General features: G+C 49.8%; 1 protein-coding gene across 1 annotated transcript; it reads right to left on the reverse strand.

The window, feature by feature from the left end:
• LOC144369243 (uncharacterized) lies at nucleotides 1-14,575 on the reverse strand. The gene is made up of 6 exons (XM_078028446.1): nucleotides 14,109-14,575; nucleotides 8,300-8,512; nucleotides 3,292-3,479; nucleotides 2,120-2,325; nucleotides 1,678-1,883; nucleotides 1-604 (listed from the first exon to the last, which is right to left on the reverse strand). The coding sequence occupies exons 2-6, from the start codon at nucleotides 8,339-8,341 to the stop codon at nucleotides 407-409; spliced, it is 840 nt and encodes a 279-aa protein (XP_077884572.1). The 5' UTR covers nucleotides 8,342-8,512; nucleotides 14,109-14,575; the 3' UTR covers nucleotides 1-406.
• Nucleotides 14,576-21,753: the final 7,178 nt, after the last annotated feature.

Consider the following 21,753-nt stretch of genomic DNA (forward strand, 5'->3'; position numbering starts at 1 on the left):
TCTCTCCAAGAAGAGTTTACAAGCTGTGAAGGGTTCTATTCTACCACACTCTTCTCTCTAGAAATGGCCTCTGGTCCTAAGTAAACTCAGTTTGCAATGAATAGAAAGATTGGAAGCCAGAAATGATTCTTCATTGAACTGCTTTTCTCATGTACTCATCTAGGTCAGGAAAGGCCACCAAAGTAGGCACCCTGTGGTTGTCTGTCTTCTTTGACACAAGACAAAGAAGCCTCTCTTCTTGGCCCCTTGTGGATAATAGCTTTGCAATGCCTCCTCAGGCCAAGGAAAGAACACATGATAGGCAGGTCCACAGCCCCTGGGGAACATGAAGAACCTGCAGATTTATGCCCCATCATTACACTTTGTTTTATGCACAAGTCCCACCATACTCATCCTGGGCACTGGGTCAATGCACACTGTGTTCTGGCTCCCAGTTATCGTGAGCCCACTGTGACTCACTGCTCCCTACCCTCTGATGGTTCCACTTACTCTGATGGTTCGAGAGAATTTGCAGAAGCTCGTAGTTTTCTGGGTCCTCCTGCTGGAGCAAGTGTGCATCTAAGGCCCTGCGGATGATGACTGGAGCCCTGTCCTGGCAGGTCACCTGAGCAGGGTTGGAGAAAGCTCATCAGAGAGGGAATTTGGGAGTAGCTACCCAGAGGACAGTGCTCAAGGACAATCAGAGACAAGTGAGCTCTCAACACAAGGGCACCATCTTGATACCCTGCTACCTGAGGCCTTCATGTGATCATGTGGGGGTCTTCCTATGAGCCTCTAGTCCAATCTTGGTACAAGAGTTTGCTTCAACCTGCTATGCCCTACAGGGACAAGGGAATAAGGACCAAAAGACTTTGTACAGACACACTCTAGTCCCATCAAGATGGGAGGAATGGTCCAGTGCACTTCCATATCCCTGCTCTGGTCTGGGATGCAGCTGCATTTTTGTGTGGACCAGGCACAAACCCTAGGTGCTTTGGTCCTGACAGCCAGGGCACAACACACACTAGGACTCTTTAATGATAGGCATGGAAGCTGCTGGGCTCGAGAGTGTCAGTTCTTGCTAGGGTGTCAGGAGGTTCGGACCCAGCAGGTGCAGTGGTTCAACATGGCTCCCCTGGAGGTGGACACCAGAGTCTCATGATGGATACTCCACACCCAGGAAGATCCTGCAGAGATAGCCGCTAAATCTCTATTCACATACATGCAAACTAGGACACTAATGGGCCCCTCCAAGGCCCCCAGTTCTCTGTGACCCACACCTACCCACCCTAATCATTCTACAATGGCTCCCTTCCCTTCAACCAGCAACATATCCCCTCCCACACACAAGAAAATGACTGCCAACTCCTGTGCTTCAACCTCCACAGTTCAATATACTCCTCCTCAATACCAAGGTCAGTAGAGGATGGCCTGTACCCTCGATATTTCTCTGACCTCCTCTGAACCCAGCACTCACTCCTGCACTTCTGACCTGCACACCCCAAAACACGCAGGCCCACTCGCACCCAGACCTGGCATGCTGCTGCTCTCCCGCCTCTCTCTTGCTCACTTTCTGCTCTCCTTCCTGACCTTCCAGAAGCTCCAGTTCAAGAAGACAGGCCTAGTCCAAAGTGTTTGCTGTGGACTCGGTCTTCCCCACTGTGGGCTCCCAGGAGACTCCCCTGCTCGAAGACTCACCAGGATGCTCCTATACTGTGTTGTCCTTTCCTTTTCCAGGTAGACGTGAATGAGGCACCTGCCTCTCATCCGCTTGTTATATTGGGGCCTTGGGGAGGACCGAGTAGAGACCCCTGATGTCCTGGACTCCGGCTCTGCCCCTTCCCTGGGAGAAGGCTCTGGCTCTGGGGTTGGCTGAGGAGCCGTGACAGGAACTGAGCTTGTAGCTAGAGGAGAAAAGATGCCAACATGACTGCCTTGCCCTGACCTTTCCACAGACAGACAATACCTCTGCTGCCAGGAAGAACTCAGGCCCTTGGCCCACACAGGACCTCTTTGCAGACTGGGGTCACTTCCTGAATGGACAAAGGCTTGTCCTAATTTCCAGCCCAACACCAGGCATACAGACTCCCTGCAGTGGGACAACAGTCGGACCTTTCCTCATATACCCTTAGGTACTCACCACAGTCCGCCTGGCTCTCAGGCTTTGCCTGGCTTGATTTGCCATCTTCAATTGCGGCCAGGAGGTGGTGTGCGTGGTGTTCCAGGTTCAAGCCTCCCAGCAGGAGCCACATGGATAGCAGCTGCTGCAGACTCAGAAAGCCTGGAGGCTGATGGGAAGCCTCGGAGTAGAGGTTCACCCAGGTCCCCAGGAAGGAAGGTGAGGCACTGTGGGGAGGAAGGTGTGGAGTCAGCAAAACCCTGGCCTTGCCTTCACCACGGCCTCCAGAGAAAACCTCTGACCCTACACTGGGGAGAGCAGTCTTTCCTCAGCCTTCCCAAGTCAAATCACCTTGCAGGTCCCTATTCTGGAAACAGGAGCCCACCCTCTTGACCCCAAGCCCATTCCATGTTGAAGTTGGTCCAGGGGTCCACCATAGTCACTGAAGAGGACAACGTGCACTTATGCCCCATGGAGTCAGGGATGCAGTCACATGTAGGATATGTACTCATGGCACCTGCGGTTTGAGGCTGACCCCCACGAAAAGGGACACAATGGCAGTCATTTGCACCCTATTTTTCAATGAATTATGAAATGTGACTGGAAACGTGTCTTCACACAGTGGGTGCTTTCTCCATGTTCATCAGTGAATGAGCCCAAACTGCTGATTCCCACATATCTCTGGGTGTGGGAGCCGCCATGTCCAAAGCCCCTGTCCAGCTATGTCCCAGCTAGGATGCTCTGTCCCACTATGGAAATTAACATGTCTTTATTAACCCAAAAGTGCTTTTCCCAAGGCCTGAGTTTTGAGACGCCTCTGGCACAGATCTACGTTCTTCACAAAGCCAATATCACACCAGAAAGACCACCTGGCCTCGCTGAGTCCACCTGGGAATGAGCTCAGTGCACACCATTGAGCTGTGGTGCCCAGTGTGTGGGGACTGCTCCACGGACCTCTGTGGATCAGCTGGAGTCAGGATGGTTTCTCTGCCTGAGAGCGGAGTTCACTCCCCTTGCAAGGCTGTGGCAGGCACCTCCAGGACTCGTCCCATTCAGGACTGACATTCCACTATGAGTGTGGTCCTCTATCTCATTAGGTATCACAAACCTTTGGGTCCCTGAGAGGTACATGGCAGCCCCAAGACCCAGGCATGAGGGGGCTACACACTTGGGCTTGGTGGTCTGGTGCTTACCTTGGGAACAAGAGATCCAGCACCTGATGGGTGGGGATGGAATCCCAGGAGATTAACCCCATGTTGCCGCTGAAATGTAGGTTCCTCCCAAAAATGACAGGCAGGAGCTCATTCCTAAGCTGGTCCTGCCTGTAAGGTTCAAGGCTCTGTACCCTGAAGGGCTCCTCCGTGTTCTCATCATTTTCATCCTGTGTTGGGACCAAGAATGTTGGTTTAAAATGGAAATGGTGACAAACAGAAAAATGACTTGTGCCAATACACTAGAGTCAAAGCACAATGGGACAGTTCCCATCAGTACAAACACCCCCCCACACACACACACACACAGTCAGAATAGGAGTCCTGGGCCATTCATCAGGGATCAGACTAGAGGGCCTGCTGGGCTCACCTGCCCTGTGCTACTCACTGTTACTCTTGAGCTCCTCTGCGACAATCGCCAGAGGCTCTGGCGTCTAAGATGAAGCCTCACCCAGTGCATCCACAAAAGGGCTAGTTGGCCCCCCTGAGATTCCTGGGAGCCTGAGGCTCGGCATTGTTTGCAACCACAGGAGAACATCCTTCTCACTCCAGTTTCTCCAACCAAATGAGCTCGGATGGCTTGGTCAGTTAAGTGGGTGCCTGGATACCAGGGTTCCATGTTCTGTTTGATCCATTGTCAAGGCAATGATGTCATTTCCTGTGCCCATACCTGAGCCTCTTTTCACATAAGACCACTTTCAAAAGCCCTATGAGCTGCTGATTTCTCCTCCATGCCTAAACATCTCAGGTGCGCAGGTGTTCACCAACAACTACCCAAACATCCCCACCAGCATCTGCCCTGCTTGGTGCCACTAGAGTTCCAGCTTGGAGCCTTCAAAAATGCATTCACAACCAGTCCTTCCCTCTCAGCAGCTTTTGGACCCTGGTCCCATCATTGTGCAACTCATGGTGTGCCCAGTCTTTTCTGGAAAGTAGGGTAGCATCTAATCTCTAGGGTTTATTGTGTCTATTGGCCCATAACACCCTCTATTCTCTCTGAAACCAGAGATGGGACTCACAGGTGGCTAAAGCACAAATGTAGAGATGGGACAATCACAAGAAGGGCAGAGACAAAGAATGCACCCCAACTCAATCAGGCCTGTGTCCCACACAGGGACGTGGCCAATGTCCGTCCCATCGTGGCTGCAGTTCCCTCTCTACACCATGGCAAGTTGGAGGGGACTGAGATGCAGAGGCTGCTCCCCTCTGCCATACAACTTCCCAAGGCTTCTCCTAAGATTTCAAAAGGGCCAAGTGTGTCTAGTGTTGGGGTCTCACAGAGACTCCGAGGTACCACAGCATCCTGCTGCCCAGAACCGGTTCACCCCTCACCTCAAGGGGGCTCAGCCTCTGCATTCATGGGAATTGAAGTGGGTACAGGTGATGGGATATCACCTCCAAGACTGAGTTATGCCAAGTCCATGACCCCTGTCTGCATCCCTGTCTCCAGCACCACTCCCCTCTCTCTCTTTCCTCCCCAGAGCAAACAAATCCATTTAGCAAGTGTGTCCTGTGATAAAGACATGACAGTCACCCATCCTCTCATTGCAAAAACACTGAGGCTCAGCCAACATGGATCCTACCAGGAACACAGGCATAAACTCAGAGTCCGATCCTCCCGGCCGAGCCTCAGTGGAGCCTGGACTCCCAGCCTCCTGAGTCAAGGAAACAGAGGTGCCTAGCCGAGCCACCTTGGATGCAGCCGCACACAAACGGAACTCATCAATGCCCATTGCTCTCAGTTGTGAGTAAGAGGGGAGGTGGTGTTTCACAACCCTGGACATCAAGTGCAGTCTCCAGGCTTTGGGGTGTGCCCTGGCCTCTCTCTATCTGCCCAGGCCCTCCAACTCACACTGGCCTTTTACCCAACCTCCTCCTAGGGCCAAACTCAATCCTGCCTCTCAATTTCTTCTGCCTTCCCCAACACACTGCTCCGCAAAAGGAGCAGGGCTGGCTCTCTGTTATCATGCTGGTGTCAGCAGCAATGCCACCCCACTGACATAATTCTGAGTCCCAACCTAGGCACTCCAGCTGTCCTTGCCACATGTGGCCCTGTTTGGGCTCTGGCTCTTGCTCTTTTCTTTCATGTGCATGTGTTTTGAGGTTTTGAGTTTCTCCCACTGCAGAACTGCAGCCGTGGCAGGGTAGAGCTCATGAAGGTGACATTCTGAGCCACATCCAATCCCATCAGGACTGTAAACTGGGGTGATGCTGGAACACAGTGATGAGTGAACACATGGGAGGTGGTTGGACCCACCTTGCCTCTGAGTGGTTTCCTTTCAGGACAGGAATGTAGGGATGGGAGCCCCTGGCGTGGGATGCTTTGCACAAGGCGTGACCACGGGCTATTTCCTGGCAAAAACTGGCTCCACTCAGCATGGAGAGCACTGTCATTCCTGGTGGCTAACAACAGCCCTGGACCCCAGAAAGGAACCCACACTCAAGATTAACGTCTGAGTGTGCGTGTCCTCGAGGAAACGAGGTCTCCTGATCCCAGGTGCAAAGGGGTAAGTCCTCTAACTCCAGGGGCCATGAAGGGACATCTGAGTTTCCCTTGTCCTTCTTTCCCTCTCTGAACCCATGGTGTCCTCACACTAACCACAGTTAGGACCCTGGCCTCATTCCCCAGTTAGGATCATTAGGCTCCATAAAGGACAGTCTCTAAGATGCTCAGTAAACCACCACCCTCTGCACAACCCATAACCCTATTCACCCAAGAGGCAAGAGGATTTCTATTCAGGAAAACCAGGAAAGGGAGAGCCTTTCTCAAGGACACAAGGACATTAGTGAGTGAGGGAGTGATTAATGGATGGAGAACTATTTCCACCACCAACTTCCAGGAGCATATATGGCCCTTTGGGCACAGGTACGGACCCTTTTTTTCCAATCAACTTTTTCAGAGAAGTGAGGCTGCCTTCTAGATGGCACCTCCACACTAAGGGGGTCTCCTACTTCTTCCACATGTACATATTGCAACGGGCCTCCCACTGTGCATCTGAGAACACTCTGTGGGCATCTGTAGCCTTTCAAGACCCCAGAAACCATGCGGGCACCCCAGCACCAGCAGAGCATTTGTGCACATCACAACAATCACCCCGGGTGAGAACTCTCCGTTCCACTCTGTACTAGGCCCTGCCATCTGTACTGATCAGTCCAACCCCTCTCCTTCCTGTTTCTTGATTATACTACCATGGTTCCCACACATGGATGCCAGGGTGCTTGTGGACCCCCCAACCATTTGAGTTCCAGGAACAGTGGAATGTGTTTGGGAACTTCTGGATGACGGGAAGTCCCACCCTCCAGGGTTTCATCTTCAATGTAATGAGTGCAGAGGGAGCCAGGAGGGCGCTGTCAGGTAGAGAGAGGTGGGAGCTGATGGAGCCTCAACTAAGTGCCCAGGACTCTGGGTTCAGAGCTGGTGTTATGTGGAATTGTTGAGGGACGTGAAGAAAACCCAGCTCACTGTACGCAGAGACAGCAGATGCCCTCACGTGGTCAGGCTGCTGTGCTAATCAGAGCCCCAAGATGTTCCACAGGTGTGCAGGTGGGGAACCCACGTGCCAGCCCAGGCTGTTCCTGAGCACCTCTACCTGGATTCGAAGCACGTGACTCTGCATCAGAGTCCTCACATCAATGTATCCCGGCCCCCCACCCCAAAAGTTCTCTCACAGACAGTGAGGTTCCACTGCTCTGGACTTGCCCTTTTCTCTGGGATTCTGGGGCCCCATTAATTAGGAGGTCACAACAATTCTCAGCACACAGGCTGAGCCTACTGAGATCCCAGGAGTATCCAGGCATTGCTTCTATTTATAGTCCATCATGTCCCACCACACTGTGGACACGTATTGCACTCACTTAAAGAAACCACCAGGCCCAGGGCCTTCGTGCCACTGGCCTGCAGACACCTGGAGGAACAGGCAACCTATAGGCTGCGTGGAACCAAAGACCCTAGATCCTGGGATCTGAGCTGGACACACAGCTCATGTGCACACAGTCACCACCGTCACCGAGAGTGCAATTGAAACACCCGCAGAGTTAGCAGTGGACCTGATATGCCCACGAGTGGGGGTGAACTGCATCCCTTGAAAATGATCGTGTCCAGAGAAAGGCAAATTTTGTAGGATTTCACTTATCTCAGATTCTCAATTATCAGGTTCATAAAAAGATAAAGTACAATGTTCTTTTCCTGGGCCTCAAGGGCACTAGAATTCCGCATTGATGGCAAGAGTACGTCCACGTGAGTTCTGGAGATGCATGGTGGTGACGCCTATACACCAACATGAACATGCTTAATGCCACTCAACTGTGTCCTCCAAAATGGTTTAATTACAAAACAGATGTTCGGTGTCAATTACCACAATGTAAACCCTTGGGAGACTGCTGATTGACTCATCTTAGCGTAAGTCAATGAATAAAGGTCCTAAGGTGCGAAGCTACAAAATGAGGGATGAGCATGGATGAGGATGGGCGGGAGAATCCTCCCCCTCTAACACAATTAGGGAAGGATGTGCTGCCCTCAAGTGGCTGGGGGGCCTGGGATCCTGCCACAGAGGGGGATTCCAAACCTCACATCCCCTGACCCAGGCCAGAAGACCAGGTAGAGTCCAAGGACCCTGGGGTGGCCCAATGGCAATAAAGGTCAAAAGGAACTGGGATCTGCCTGGACCCTCAATCCCCTACTCTGAGCAGGGCTGCATGATGAGGCCAGAGGCCATCCACAGCAATCTGCCTTTACAGGAAAACAGGGACTGCAGGCTGCCTCTGGCTCACTGACTCAGGATGGTGTTTTCATAAAGCAAGACCACTTCCTCACATTTGACCAGCAGCTCATGCGCTGACAGCACAATGGCTGGCTTGACTCAGGCCCTGAGAAATGAAATAGAAAATTCATAGCAAACCCATCTTTAGCTCTTCCACATCATCAGGGGGTGTGATTCATTTCCATCAACAAAGATGTCTGAAATGATGTCTAAACATGCTGGGGACTCACCTCCGTGTGGAACTTTTCAGGAAAAAGGGGATCAAATCTCATGAAGCAACTCTTCTCTCCTCTAGCCCATGGGCAATGCAAGGAACCTGCATGTTACCAGAGGCTCACTCTCTCTTCTCATGTCTTCTGGAAAGGATTCATGAATGCTTCCTTCAAGGTGAAGCAGAAGCCTGCATTCCCAGCTACACAGAAGTGTTTGAGGGCAGTGTCTCCCTTAAAACCCAAGAAGAAAAACAGGTCATTAAACAGGCACATGGATTAGAGTACATGATCAATGATCCCTCCTCCCTGAAGCCTTCCACATGCCCACCTTCCACATTCACAGAGAAATGCTTGGCCATTCTCAAGACCAGGAGACCATGATGCTCATCACCAGGAAGTCAATAGGAACATGAACAGAGCAGCATGGATTGCACAAGGTGGCACACCAAGGATCTGCAGCACAGCTGCTAGAACACAAGAGCTGAACTTCAGTATTGACTTTCTGCCACGTGCCGAGTACGATGGTAATGTCAAGCACAACATGCAGATATGCAAGTAGTGGGTGACACGGTGCATCCATTCACAGAAGTGGGCAACATCTTCATTGGAACAAGGAAGTATCTTATCCTTACTCATCAAAATCATCACAAAGAATAAAATGGATGCAAGACTTCTCATTTCACTATCATGTAGCTGTTGGATTTCCCTATTAAATAATACCTCCTCCAAAATAAAAAATATCTCAGACATGTGTCAACTATTCGATGGATGACATTTTAAAAACTAGGCCTTTCCTTCATATTTATGTATGCTATAGCCCTGCCTAAGGCTCTTTGGGAAAGGAGCACATAGAATTGGATCTTTGAAAATCTCACATTTGCCGATAAATATTACCGACAATGTCAGGCATGGCGAAGTGAAAAGTGGGACTTTGGATACTCAAAGAATGCTATGTTGTGAGATTGGTGTCTCTGACTCATAGACAGCATGTGGTTTCTATGAAAGCTGGTGAGGGAGCAGGAGTAACGAAGCTCATGGAACAGATGACCTCAGGGAATACTGACAGATAGGCCAAACTGGAGAACATGTTCCAGCTAACATTGGTATTTGGGCTCCTGAGCCCAGTCCTGTTTTAAAAAAAGTTGCAGACAGGCAGTGTTCATGTACAAAATGTCTACCATGTAAAAGTGGGTAATTGAAATGTCATCTAGGTACACATCTGATAGAATGGTCTGCCAACCTATGGATTTCATTCTAACAAATAAAAAGAAAAACACAGACATGAGACAGAAAGATAAAACCTTGTCTTCACCAGGATGCCTAAAAATAAGTTTTATTTGCCTCATGCAAAGAGCTTTCAATAGAACTTCTGATTTCTGAATGAACCCATTCAATTTTATAATGCACAGATCATAAGGTTTTCTTTACAGAATATTCTCTTCTTCTTCTTCTTCAAGCCTCACATAGAAAATGTCTCACAGGACATAGGAGGGGAATGACCCAAAGGATGAGAGAATGGCTGGAACCGTTCTCAAATGTGCCCATGTAGCCTAAAGTTTGAAGGCACCTAATTGTACTCTAAAACAATGATGAACCTATTTGATCCATTAATTAATAAATAGCACCGCTTTACCACTTGAACCAAATCACAGAAAAATGGAAACAGATGATCGAATTCCTCTTCTCCCATCACCTCCTGGCCCAGACTCTCCCCAGAGGTGGCTCTGGTCATCTGTCTATTAGGGAGTCACCCGTGGTCCCCTATCTCTCAGAAAAGAAAATCACCTCAGCTTCTGTCCCTAAAGCCAAGTGATGGCTGCGGTTTCCACACTGTGTGGATCTGGAGAGATGCACAGTGCCGCTGGACCAGCCTATGTTCAGGGCTGTGTCTGTGTCCCACAGCTGAAACATGTGGTCCAGGGTCTTCTTTCCACCCACAGGTCCTAAGAACTTGCAGTCAGCACGTGCCTCCTTATTCACTGTGGCCACAGACTTCCTGCCAATGGCCATTGCATTGTACACGTCTTATAATTTAACACGGCATTGAAATGAACTTCCTTCTGGGAGCTTCCCAGGGCACGTCCCAAGACCTGAATTTCTGTGTTGTAGGGAGCATAGCATTCGTGCATTTTTTAAGTTTCATGGATAATGTTAAATGTGCCTCCAAAGTGTATGAAAAAAGCTTATCTTCCTATCCCCTCCCAGCACATATTATCAACATCCTTAATTTGGGTAAAAAATAAATAAATAAAACACATCATTTGAGCCTGTGTTCATCTTCTTGCCAGCTGTGTTCCAGTGACCTCCTCCCGTGCATAGTGCTCATCTGTGTTTCTCCTCGTGCCTCCTGTTCTACTGGGTTGCCATTTCCTCCCAATCGGTCCCTCAGTTTTGACAATGTTTGGGGCATATTTCGTTGGAGAGTAGTTTCTAACGTGGATGGTCAATTGAACCATCTTGACAGCTTTGGGTTTTGAGGATTGAAGCCAACCCTCCCCATTTCTAGGCCACAGCCTCTTCTCCTAGATTTCTACCAGTATTCCAGTAAATATTTCATTGAATTTGGTTGGTCTCTGTGTCTGGGTTCAAGACTTAGGTCCTGCACTTGCTAGCAGGGACATTGTGCTTTCTGGTTTGTTGTGTTGGCTTCTTGGGGACACTGTGAGGATCAGGTAGGCAAGGCAGGTAGAGTGGCTGGCCTAGAGCATGGCCCAGAGGGAGCGTTTGATCAACATTATTTGTAAAATGACAGCTGTCAATTATCACAACCAACATGAAAGGCCATCCTAATAATCATCATTATGAAAATATTGGTCACAATAATGTTTTCTGCTTCTATGGTACAACTGTATTATACTCTCCATGAGTGAGGTCACAGGCCATGTGTCATTGTGTGCCTGCTTCTGTCACTTAGCCTGGAGGCCCCTGGCATAGTTTGCGCTTCAGGACTGGAAGCTCTTTTACGATACAGTTTTCAAGTGGCCATTGGTCGCCTGATGGTACTCCATGGGGTCATCTGAGCCTGGCTTGCATCTGGCTCCTGCAACCAACATCCTGTTTTGCTAGAAACTCCATCGAAAGAGGCTTGGAACTCCTGCTCTCTTGTTCGTCTCTGAAGTTCTGCCATTTCTTCTCAGATGGCTCCATCTCCAAACCTTTCAACCCCCTCCCCTGCTCCAGGGCTTTGAAGCGGTTTCTTTGGGAGCTTCTGCACAGGGTTAAGGACAAGCCATTCCTCACATGCTCCTTCAACAGGAGGAAGAGAGGGGCCAGAGGGGCCACAGGGAGCAACCTCCTGCTCTGTTCCAGGCAGCCACTTCCAGGCTGGGGCTGCAGCCTGGGGCTCTCAGGACGGCTCTGGCTAAGGGGGAAGCCCTACCCAAGCCTGGGTCACAGCCTCCCATGCCCCAGGGCAGCTGGTGAGCACTGGTGGAGGGTGGAGGGGAAGGCTTGCACCCCAGGAGTCGGGTCTGGACAGCATTCAGGTGGGAAGAGACCACTGGTCACCAAGGGGATGTGAAGCAGGGGGTGACCCAGGGCAGCCATGAGATCTCCTCTAAAGACCACTGTGGTCCCAGCAGTACAAAGGGACTGAGTGACATTATTACTCTTCCCTGTTTTAAGGACAGAGGTGTGGAAGGGATTCCTGAGAGTCACAGAAAACGTGGCTCACAGGTTTCATTTTGCCATCTAGGAGTGACCTTGGCCGCACTGGTGGCAATTCCCCGGACCTTTGATGAGCCCCCTGGCATCCTCCCAGTGAGTCCTCCCAGGCCCAGTCTCAGGGGCAGACAGCTGCTCTGACTGCTCTCCCTGGACCTGAGGATCACATGGGGTTTTGAAATTCTTTTTGTTGCCGCACTGGGCATTGAACCCAGGGCCTTGCACATGCTAGGCAAGTGCTCTACCGTGGAGCTCACCCAGCCCTGAGGGTGACAGGTTTGGAGAGCATTTGCTACCTGAGTCTTGGTGAGGTGAATCCTCATAGCCCTGAAGTCAACACGTTTCTCTACCAGCTGCGTTTGCAGGGTTAAGATCTTAGCTTGAGTTTTGTTTTCCCTTATTTCTTCACTTCTCTCTCTCTCTCTCTTTTGGTACCAGGGGTTGAACCAAGGGGTGCTTTACCACTGAGCCACATCCCCAGCCCTTTTTAAAATACTTCATTACAGACAGAGTCTCACTGAGTTGCTCAGAGCCTCACTAAATGGCTAAGGTTGGCTTCAAACATGCCATCCTCCAGCCTCAGCCTCCAGAGTGTCTGGGATTACAGGCATGTACCACTGCCCCCTGCTCTGCACTATTCTTAATCAGAGAACCTGTGGGGCTATGTTTACTAGGTATGAATTGAGTTGCCCTCCAGAGAAAAGAAAAAGTAACAAAGCTCTGCTGTGTGGGCAAATCAGGGATGACCCCAGGACAGGGTCAGCTTTCTCTCCAAGGAAACCCCACTGCCCAAAAGGAGCCCCTTGGCCAACGCAGTGGTGCACTCCTGGAATCCCTGCACCTCGGGAGGCTGAGGCAGGAGGATCAAAAATTTCAATGGCAAGGCACTAAGCAAATCAGTGAGACCCGGAGCCTAAATCAAATTAAAAATTGGGCTGGGGATGGGGTTCAGTGGTCAAGCATCCCTGAGATCAATCACTGGTACCACCCCCCGTGAAATAAAAGAGCCTCTGCTAAGGACTTCCATGTTGGCTGAGGCAGCTGCCTGCAGTGGGTGTCCTGCAGAATGCAGTCAATCTCCCCAGGCCTGGGCTGTGGGTAGGGGTTGGCCCGGAGACCAGGGGTTAGCCCCCAGCTAATGATCACTTGGTATTGTGGTTTGGATGTCAAATGTCCCCATTGCCCATGTGCTAAAGGCTTGGTCACCAGCCTGTGGCCCTTGGGACATAATGGAAACTTTAGTAGGTGGGGCCTCCTGGAAGGAATGAGATCATTAGGGGTGTGACCTTGAGGGGGATATTGGGACCCAGCCCAGTCCTACCCACCCTCTTCCCAGTTACCCAGAGATGAGCAGCCTCCTCTGTCATGTGCTCCAGCTGCCAGGATGTCCTACTGTGCTGCCACAGGCCCAAAGCAACAGGGCTAAGGTGCCATGGACTGAGACCTATGCAGCCATGAGCCAAAAGAAACCCTGTTTCCTTTTAAGGGGATTCTCTCAGATGCTTTGTCACAGCAACAGAAAGCTGACAGCACCCTTGGTCTGTGCCCCTGCTTTATACATAGGGATGCTGAGGGCCCACAGGAAGCCGAGCAGCCCCAGGTCACATGGTCCTGTAAAAACAATTATTATCCATTCATTCACTGACTACATGGCAGGAGCTGGACTCCAGATCTCAGTGTTTGAAAAAGTTGTGTTTCCTTCCTGCCCCTTAGTCCCTCGCTCTCTCTTTTTGTATGAATCCAAGAAGGACCTTCAGGAGATTGCAATGCCACCCAGTCATCCTAGCCAGCTTTGTACTTGAACATGAAATTCATGGGATGTTTCTGCTTCACATTGTGTTAGTCACTAGTCATCAGAGAGCTCTGTGCTTTCACCTACAGAGTGCCACCCCACTTCCCTGCTGCAAGGGCTCTTCCTGCCAGGTCACCTGCTGGATGGAGGGCACTTCCCAGTGCCCTAGATCTCTCCTGAATGTCCTGTGACCAACCCACTGCAGGCCAGGCAGACATCCACAGAAAAAAACAGCGAGAGGGTCTGGCGCCCCCTGCAGAAAGCACCCCCGTCCAGGTACTGTTATATACATGCCCACAGAACATTCCTCAAACCTGCAGCAGCTTGGACTGCATCCAAATGCAACCACAGGCCGAGCACAGTGCCACCCACCTGTGATAGAGTGACTCAGGAGGCTGAGGCAGGAGGATTGTGGGTTTGAGGCCAGGTTTAGCAACTTATTGAGGCACTGTCTTAAGATAAAGAATTAAAAGGGCTGAGGATGTAGCTCAGTGGCAGAGCCCCTGGTCCAATCCCCAGTACCAAGAGGAGGTGGAGATACCAGAGATGGGAACTTATGAGTTGGGTCAATGATAACTCCAAGTCCAATGACACTGAATGCACAGGGCAAGCTTTAACCCGCAAAAGAAAAGTAGGAAGGGAGCTTCAGCTCCAGGTAAAGGACTAGAAATTGAACCCGGGTGCCTTACCACTGAGCACAGCCCAATCTTTTTTATTCTTCTTTTGAGAAGGGGTCTTGCTACGTTGCTGAGGGTCTCACTAAATCACCAAGGTTGACCTCAAGTGATCCTCCTGCCTCAGCCTCCCGAGAATCTCTGGGATTGCAGGCATGCACCACCATGCCCAGCAGGAAAGGAACTTTTATCAGTGCAGCCACACGGGGAAGGCAGGGGACCCACATCTTAGCCTGTCTTCAGGGGGTGACAATGACTTGGAGCTTTTATAGAGAGGGGAATGAGGGCAAGGGCTTGGGCTTTGCACAGCTGCCAAAGCAGGTGGTCCTGACCAGTTGAGGTCTGTCCATCTTCCCAGGATTGGCCAGGTGGTGCCTTGTCAGGAGAGCTGTGTCACCTGCTTTGGCTCTCAGATGCACATCAATCAGACCTTGTTCCTGGGACAAGAAACAGACTGCATGGGGGTGGGGGTCTGGATTCTGAATGAAGAGCAACTTCCTTCTGCTGAAAATAGAGACGGGCTGCAACCCCACGCCCACCTCAGGAGCCAGGAAAGCTAAGATGGGTCCCGCCCTTCCTCAGGCCTGGGCACAGGCCATCTGCCTAGGCATTTTCTATGTTTTTTCCATTTTTGCTTTTCTTCAGGCCAAGGAAATTCACGTATGGAGATCACTTGGGTTTTGTTTCTATAAACTGTAACCACTTCTGTGGGTCAGGGGCTTCTTCCAAGCCTTCTGGCTGCTTCTCCCCAGTTTGATCAAAGTTCTTTATTTTTTTTTCTTTCTTTTTTTTGCCTGTTCCTTGTGCTGGTGGGCACTGATGCAGCCAGCAGGGTCCAGTAACAAATCCAAGGTGACTCAGGCAAAGGGGATGGATGGGCCATATATTGAGGCAGAGATGCTGCCCTTCTAATTCTGCCTTTAGCCATCCATTGGATGTCTGCGGGTAGAGGTGGAGGGCTGGAGTCCTCCTTACAAACTCCCCAAGACTCAAGTCAGCAAACACTGAAAGCCCTGTCGCCCTCAGGGACAGGGCCCCAGACAGTTCCTCGGTGCCTCCCAAAGGCTGCCAAGGGAGAAGTCACTTGGGGCCCGACTCCAGGAGGATCATCAAGGGGCGGGACAGGGGGACTTCAGGTAAAAAGCCGCAGCCAGCTCGCCCTAGGATCCCAGCCCTCACCAGCCCCACCCCGTTCCTGGACAGAAAGGTTTCCTCGAGCATCCTCACTGGGTGTCCCTGCAGCAGGGCCCCAAGACTGCCCTGGAAAGGGATCTGTCAGGTGGGAGCGACCGATTTCCCTGATATATGCTGCTTAGCACCAGTATCCCCTTCTCTAGGCTCGGCAGAGTCCCCTGAACCTGCAATGTGCCCAGATGTGCCTGGCCTGCAGCCCTGGCTCTGAACCAGCCTCGTGGAACACTGGGTGCACAGTGGAGGCCCGTGTGGAGTGTCCTCCTCCCAGTGCGCACCTCCTACTCATCCCTTGGCACATCCCCAACCCTCTTTGCTCCCAGGACCCCTCAACTTTCTTTCCAAAGGCCTTGGAATCCCCAAAGGATTGATGCATGAGGGAAGGGACCTGCATCTGGGGGCATAGACCTCGCTTTGGCATCATGTTGCCTACGTGGTACTTACACCCCTGAAGATCTCGCCCAGCATTTGAAGCAGGATCGATTTAGCCACGCAGCAGGTAAGCACTGATAAGCTCAAAACATTGCATGGACAGGAAAGAGATTTCTTCTGCAATCAATTTCTACATCATAGTCTTCAGTAAAGGAAGAGACCACTTGGGGGCTTCTCTGTCCCCTGTTGGTTGTAGCTAATTTCAAAAAACAGTTTCAATGAAGGGCAGCAACCTGCACATTTCAAGCACACTCTGCTGACTTCCAATACTATGCATCAGCTGTGAGGGCACCACAATCAATGTAAACAACATGTCTATCACCCTAAAAGTTTCCTCCTGCCTCTCTGCAATCCCTTCACACCTCCACCATTCCCCCTCACATCTCCAGGTGACCCCTGATCTGCTTTTTGTTACTATATACTTTCTAGAAGTTTCAATAAACGGAATCATACAGCATGTTTTATTTTTTTTTTAAATCTGGCTTCTTTCAACATAATTATTTTGAGCATCATCAAGGTTAAGTGCCAATAACTCACCCTTTCCTATTTTTGAGTGATCAACTATCTCTTAAGGTGGGCCTGGGGAGTCTGCATCCACTCACCTGCTGATAGACATCTACACTGTTTCCAGTTCTTGTCTATAAACAAAGCTGCTATGAAAATGTGTATACTAGTCTGGGCAAAGGCAGGTTGTAATTGATGGATTTCTGGAGGCTCAGTAGGCAAGTTGAATATTGAAAACTCCAGGGAGGGAACCCAGTGGGCAGAGCTTGTTCTGCAGAGTGAAGTCCTGAGTTTAACCCCCAGCACCAAAAAAAAAAAAGAAAAAGAAAAAGAAAAAAAGAAAAGAAAAAAGAAAGAAACAGAAAAAAGAAAAAGAAAAACTCAGAACCACCGCCAGATCACAGGGGCCCTCCACCTTTGTGGGTTTCAGCTGTAGGAGTTCAGTGTTCCCACTGAGACTGTCTCCAGGTTCCTCATGTTTCTGGACCTTTCTGACATATGCCAGAGCATTCTGTTCCTAACAAGGCTGCCCTCTAGAGAAACTGCTTTATCAGAGTCTGAACAAGTGGGAATCACCAGAGCCTGTGTCACCTGGGGGAAGGCAGGCACCCAGCTCCAGCACCCTGAGTCCTGCTGTTCCACCTAAGAGGGCAACAGGGAGAAGCACTGGGGACATTCCCAGCCCAGGATGCAGGCTCAGGAGACAGGGACCCGCTGGAGGGGCCACAGAAAGCTTGCCTCCCACTACTGGCAACTCCCCAAGGCCTATTTCCAGGAGCTCCCTTCCCCAGTGCTAGAGTTACAAGGCAGACTAAAAGGCAAAGGCCTGAGAGAGGAGAAAGCACGCACACTAGACTCCCACCAGGAGGGATGCTGGGACCCTCAGACCAGGAACCCCTCAAACAACCACGACTAACCTGCCAAGGGCTCTCATGGAAAGACAGAACAGGCACCAGCAGAGGGGACAAGGCAGAAAGAGATGGAGACACAAAATGGTGGGACACAAATGAGGAAGAGCTTTGATGAGCTCATTAACATACTGGACTCCACTGAGCAAAGAATGTCTCAGCTTCCAAAACACGAAAGCAAAGCAAGATAGGGAGAGGGAGAGGGAGAAGAGGGAGAGGGAGAGAAAGAGGGAGATGAGGGAGACAGGGAGAGGGAGACAGGGAGAGGGAGATGGAGAGGGAGAGGGAGATGGAGAGGGAGAGGGAAAGAGAGAGAGAGAAGGAGGGGGCAACAAGGGAGAGGGAGACAGAGAGAGAGAAAGGGAGACATGCAGAGGAGTGGGGGAGGAGAAGGGAGAGGTAGAGGGGGAGAGGGGGAGATGGAGAGGGAAAGGAGGAGAGGGAGAGGGAGAGGGAGAGAGGCTGAGGGGGAGGGAGACAGGGAGAGAAAGAACCAACATCTAAGAACTGTGGGAAGATAAGAGGTGTCATGTAGACAAGATGGGAATCCACGGAAGAGGAGAACTTCCCAAATTAGTACCAAATCAAAGTGGCTCAGAGAACTTCAAGTAGAAGGAACAACAAAACAACTCCACCCAGCCTCAGCCTCCAGGAATCCAAACTGCAGTACCAAGAGAAAGCCAAGCCAACAGCAAAACAGAACCACCATCAAACATACACACCCTAAAGGGGCCAGAGGAAGAAGCCCGGCCTCTGGGAACAGAGACACAATATATCCAACTGCTCAGAAAGTATTCAAGGAAGAGCGTGGAGCAAAACACTTAGAAGTGTTGAGGTGAAAGCCCCCCAACCTACAGCCATGTCCTGAAAACTCAGCCTCAGAGTGAAGAGAAATAGAGACTCTCAGACACACCACAGAGGGACTGTGTCACCAGGAAGCTGCCTGGCAAGAAATGATAAAAGAAGTCCTTTAAAGACAAGGACCATGATCCCGGCCAGAAAGAGACTTACATAAAAAAGAAAAACAACTTAAGTTTTCTTGGATAAGTTTGTTCAGAACAAAATTAACAAATGTCCTCGATGAGAACTGTATACGTACATGTGAGATGACAGTGTGACGCGGGGTGGCAGAAGCACCAGGAATGCTTTGTTGCTGTGAGGTACTGACACCAGTCTCGACCCGGCAGTGTCATCCGAAAGTGGACCTGGGTTAGTTACCAGTATACGCTACAACCACTAAAAAAGGTTTTTAAAAAGAAGTATAACAGGTGTGCTGAGAAATGTGAGTAGATGGAATCAAAAGGCAGGAAAAGAAGAGACAGACAAAAACAGGCACAAAGAACCAGGGCAATTACACAGAACGGTACCAAGCACAGCAGATGCTATTTCAACTGGATCAATAATCACATTATACGTCAGGGGCCTAAACGTACCAATTATCAGAGATTATCAGAGGGGTTCAAAAAACAGGTTCCAACCCTTTGGTGTCTAGAAGTCCACTTAAAATATACAGTAGTACCCCCACCCAGGGATACATCCCGAGACTCCCAGTGGATGCCTGAGCTGCAGATGGCACTGAGCCCTATATACACTGTTTCCCCCTATATCTACATTCTTATGACTGTTATAAATTAGGCACAGGAGGAGATTGACAATGGTAACTAATAGTAAAATAGAATAATTTTAACATAGTTCAATAAACTTCCCACCATCGCTCCCCTTAAGCTTTAAGTAAACTCAGGGGTATGTGAGTGTCAGCAGTAATACTGCAACAGTCCATCTGATAACCAAGATGGCTACCAAGAGTGAGTAACAGGCAGGGAGCATATACAGTGTTGACACAGTGGACAAAGGGACGATTCATACCTCAGGGGGACAGTGCGAGACTTCATAGCATTACACACAATGAAATATAATTTAAAACTTAGGAAATTTTTTTATTTCTGGAATTTTCCACTTAACAGTTTGGGACTGCAGTTGACCACAAGTACCTGAAACCTTGGCGAGCTGAACCGTGGGTAGGAGGGGACCACCGTAGATTAAGAGTGAAGTGTTGAAGAGGGAAACACAGGGCCAACTCTAGTGAAGGAAAGCAGTAGTCACTGTATGAAGCTCAGACTATATTAACTACGTGCAAGGAAAACTGCCAATCATATAGAGGGACACCACCTGAATGATGATGGGACAGTTCTCCAAGATGTACCATACTCAGGGAGCATGCACTGTATGGCAGAACATTAAAATACTTGAGAACTGCGAGGAGAGGTGGGTGACGCCATGACCAGAGCTGGAGACGGGACCAGCCTGCTGCCAGAAGTGGACAGACCCTGAAGGGGAACACCAGGAGGACAAAGTTAAGCTCAACAGAACACAGCACAGTGCGCTGACAGGATGTGCACAGGTGTTCAGAGGGCTTGCACTTAGTGCGGTCTAGGAACGGCTGCTTTGAACTTCCCAGGCTTCTCTTTGGGGCCGCCTGTTCCTTGTTCCCCTTCTCCTCTTTTCCTGCCTTCTCTTGGATTGAGGGTTTTTTGAGTTTGTTCTGTGGTGCGGGGGATGGAACCCATAGCTTCCCACATCGATGCAAGCAATCCACCACTGAGCTGGGTCCCAAGCCTTTTTTTTTTCCCCCCAAGAAAACCATGTCTTTAAAAGCTTTAAAAACAAATAATGCTATTTTGCAAATATGACTTTGCTTAACGAGGGCCACCAACTTACAGCACTGTGATGTCAGGAACACAGAGTGTGCAGGGAAACTAACTAATGCTGCTACAGTTGGGAGATTGGCTGCTGTTGCTGACTGAAGTGTGGGTGATACACATTGGGACTTGTGACCCATCAGATCAGCATAAGTTAATGGTCACCCAACTCCCTGCACAGGCTTGGGTCTGATCACATATTCTGCCTGGATAGATATTTCAGCCTCTTTTGTATATAAAAGACACACACATACTCTCTCTCTCTCTCTCTCTCTCTCTCTCCCTCTCTCTCTCTCTCTCTCACTCACACACACACACACACTCTCACACACTCTCTCTCTCTCTCTCACACACACACACACACACACACACACACACACACACACTCACACATACATGTATGTCCTGTCATACAAACATGTAAAATTGTCTGCAAGGGCACACATTAAATAAACAAGTATTACGCGCCTCAGGCAATCCTATTCACTATAAATACATACACATTTTTTTGCATTTTGTTTTTTTTGTACCAAATTTCTACATTATCTAGCAACTTGCAAAAGAAAAGTTTATTTTTTTCTGATACAAAATGTCTCTAAAGACTCGTTATGTTTGGACTTTAATCAAAGGATATGTATAATCAACAAATCAAGAGCATTGTATGTTTGCCCAGCCCTTTCTGAGACAGGGTCCTGCTAAGTTGCTGAGGCTGCACTTGAACTTGGGAAACTCCTGCACAGCCTCCTGAGCAGCTAGGATTACAGGTGTGTGCCACTGCACCAGCACAATGAGTTATTTTTAAGATTGCACCTCATTCTCTTTGCTGGCTTAATAGCTACAGCTCTGTGTCACGCTAGTGACTCCTTTACAATAGGGTTTAAGTGCACATCTTTACCTTAACCAGTCCACCTTCAAATGACCCCTTGAGAGAACCAGGTGACAGCATATTTCCAGGACTCCTGCCTGGTCTCTGTGTTGTTATCATACATTGCACATCTACATGTGTAAAAAAAATGTTGGCATTAATTGTGCTTTAACTACTCTATTGTCTTAAAGGCAATAAACTGGGGGACTGTGACAAGGGCCTACCTGGGTAGGCAGAGGATTGGGGGAGGATGGGGGCAGAGAAAGTATTCAAAGAAACAGGAAATGATGATCTGCCCACGGAGGAGGAACATGGTGGGTCACACCCCTTACAGGGGCCTGTGTCCACAATACTAAAGCATCTTTACAACTCAATGATAAAAACACAAATAACTCAATTTTTCAAATGGGCAAAAAGAGGTGAAGAGACATTTCTCCAGACACCACACAAGAGGTGTCAAGCGTGTGACAAGAGGTTCCTGCTGCTGGCACTTGATGTGCAAGTTGGAACAATGAGGCACTTCCTGCCACCAGGGCAGCCTGGGCCCTGCTGGAGGTGGGTGCAGCTGTGAGGGACAGGGCAGGAGGTCACCTCCCAGGGATGGGTCAGCCCGAGCGGGCATCGGGCACAGCCACCACAGCCCTTCATGTCCCTGTGCACATTACCCCTGGGTGGGTCTTTTCCTGTCTCCCTGCTCCATTTGCTTTTGCTGGTTTCATGGAGTATTTAAAGTAGTCTTGAACT

The sequence above is a fragment of the Ictidomys tridecemlineatus genome, chromosome 12 (assembly GCF_052094955.1).
Source record: "Ictidomys tridecemlineatus isolate mIctTri1 chromosome 12, mIctTri1.hap1, whole genome shotgun sequence".
Classification (NCBI taxonomy): Eukaryota; Metazoa; Chordata; class Mammalia; order Rodentia; family Sciuridae; genus Ictidomys; species Ictidomys tridecemlineatus.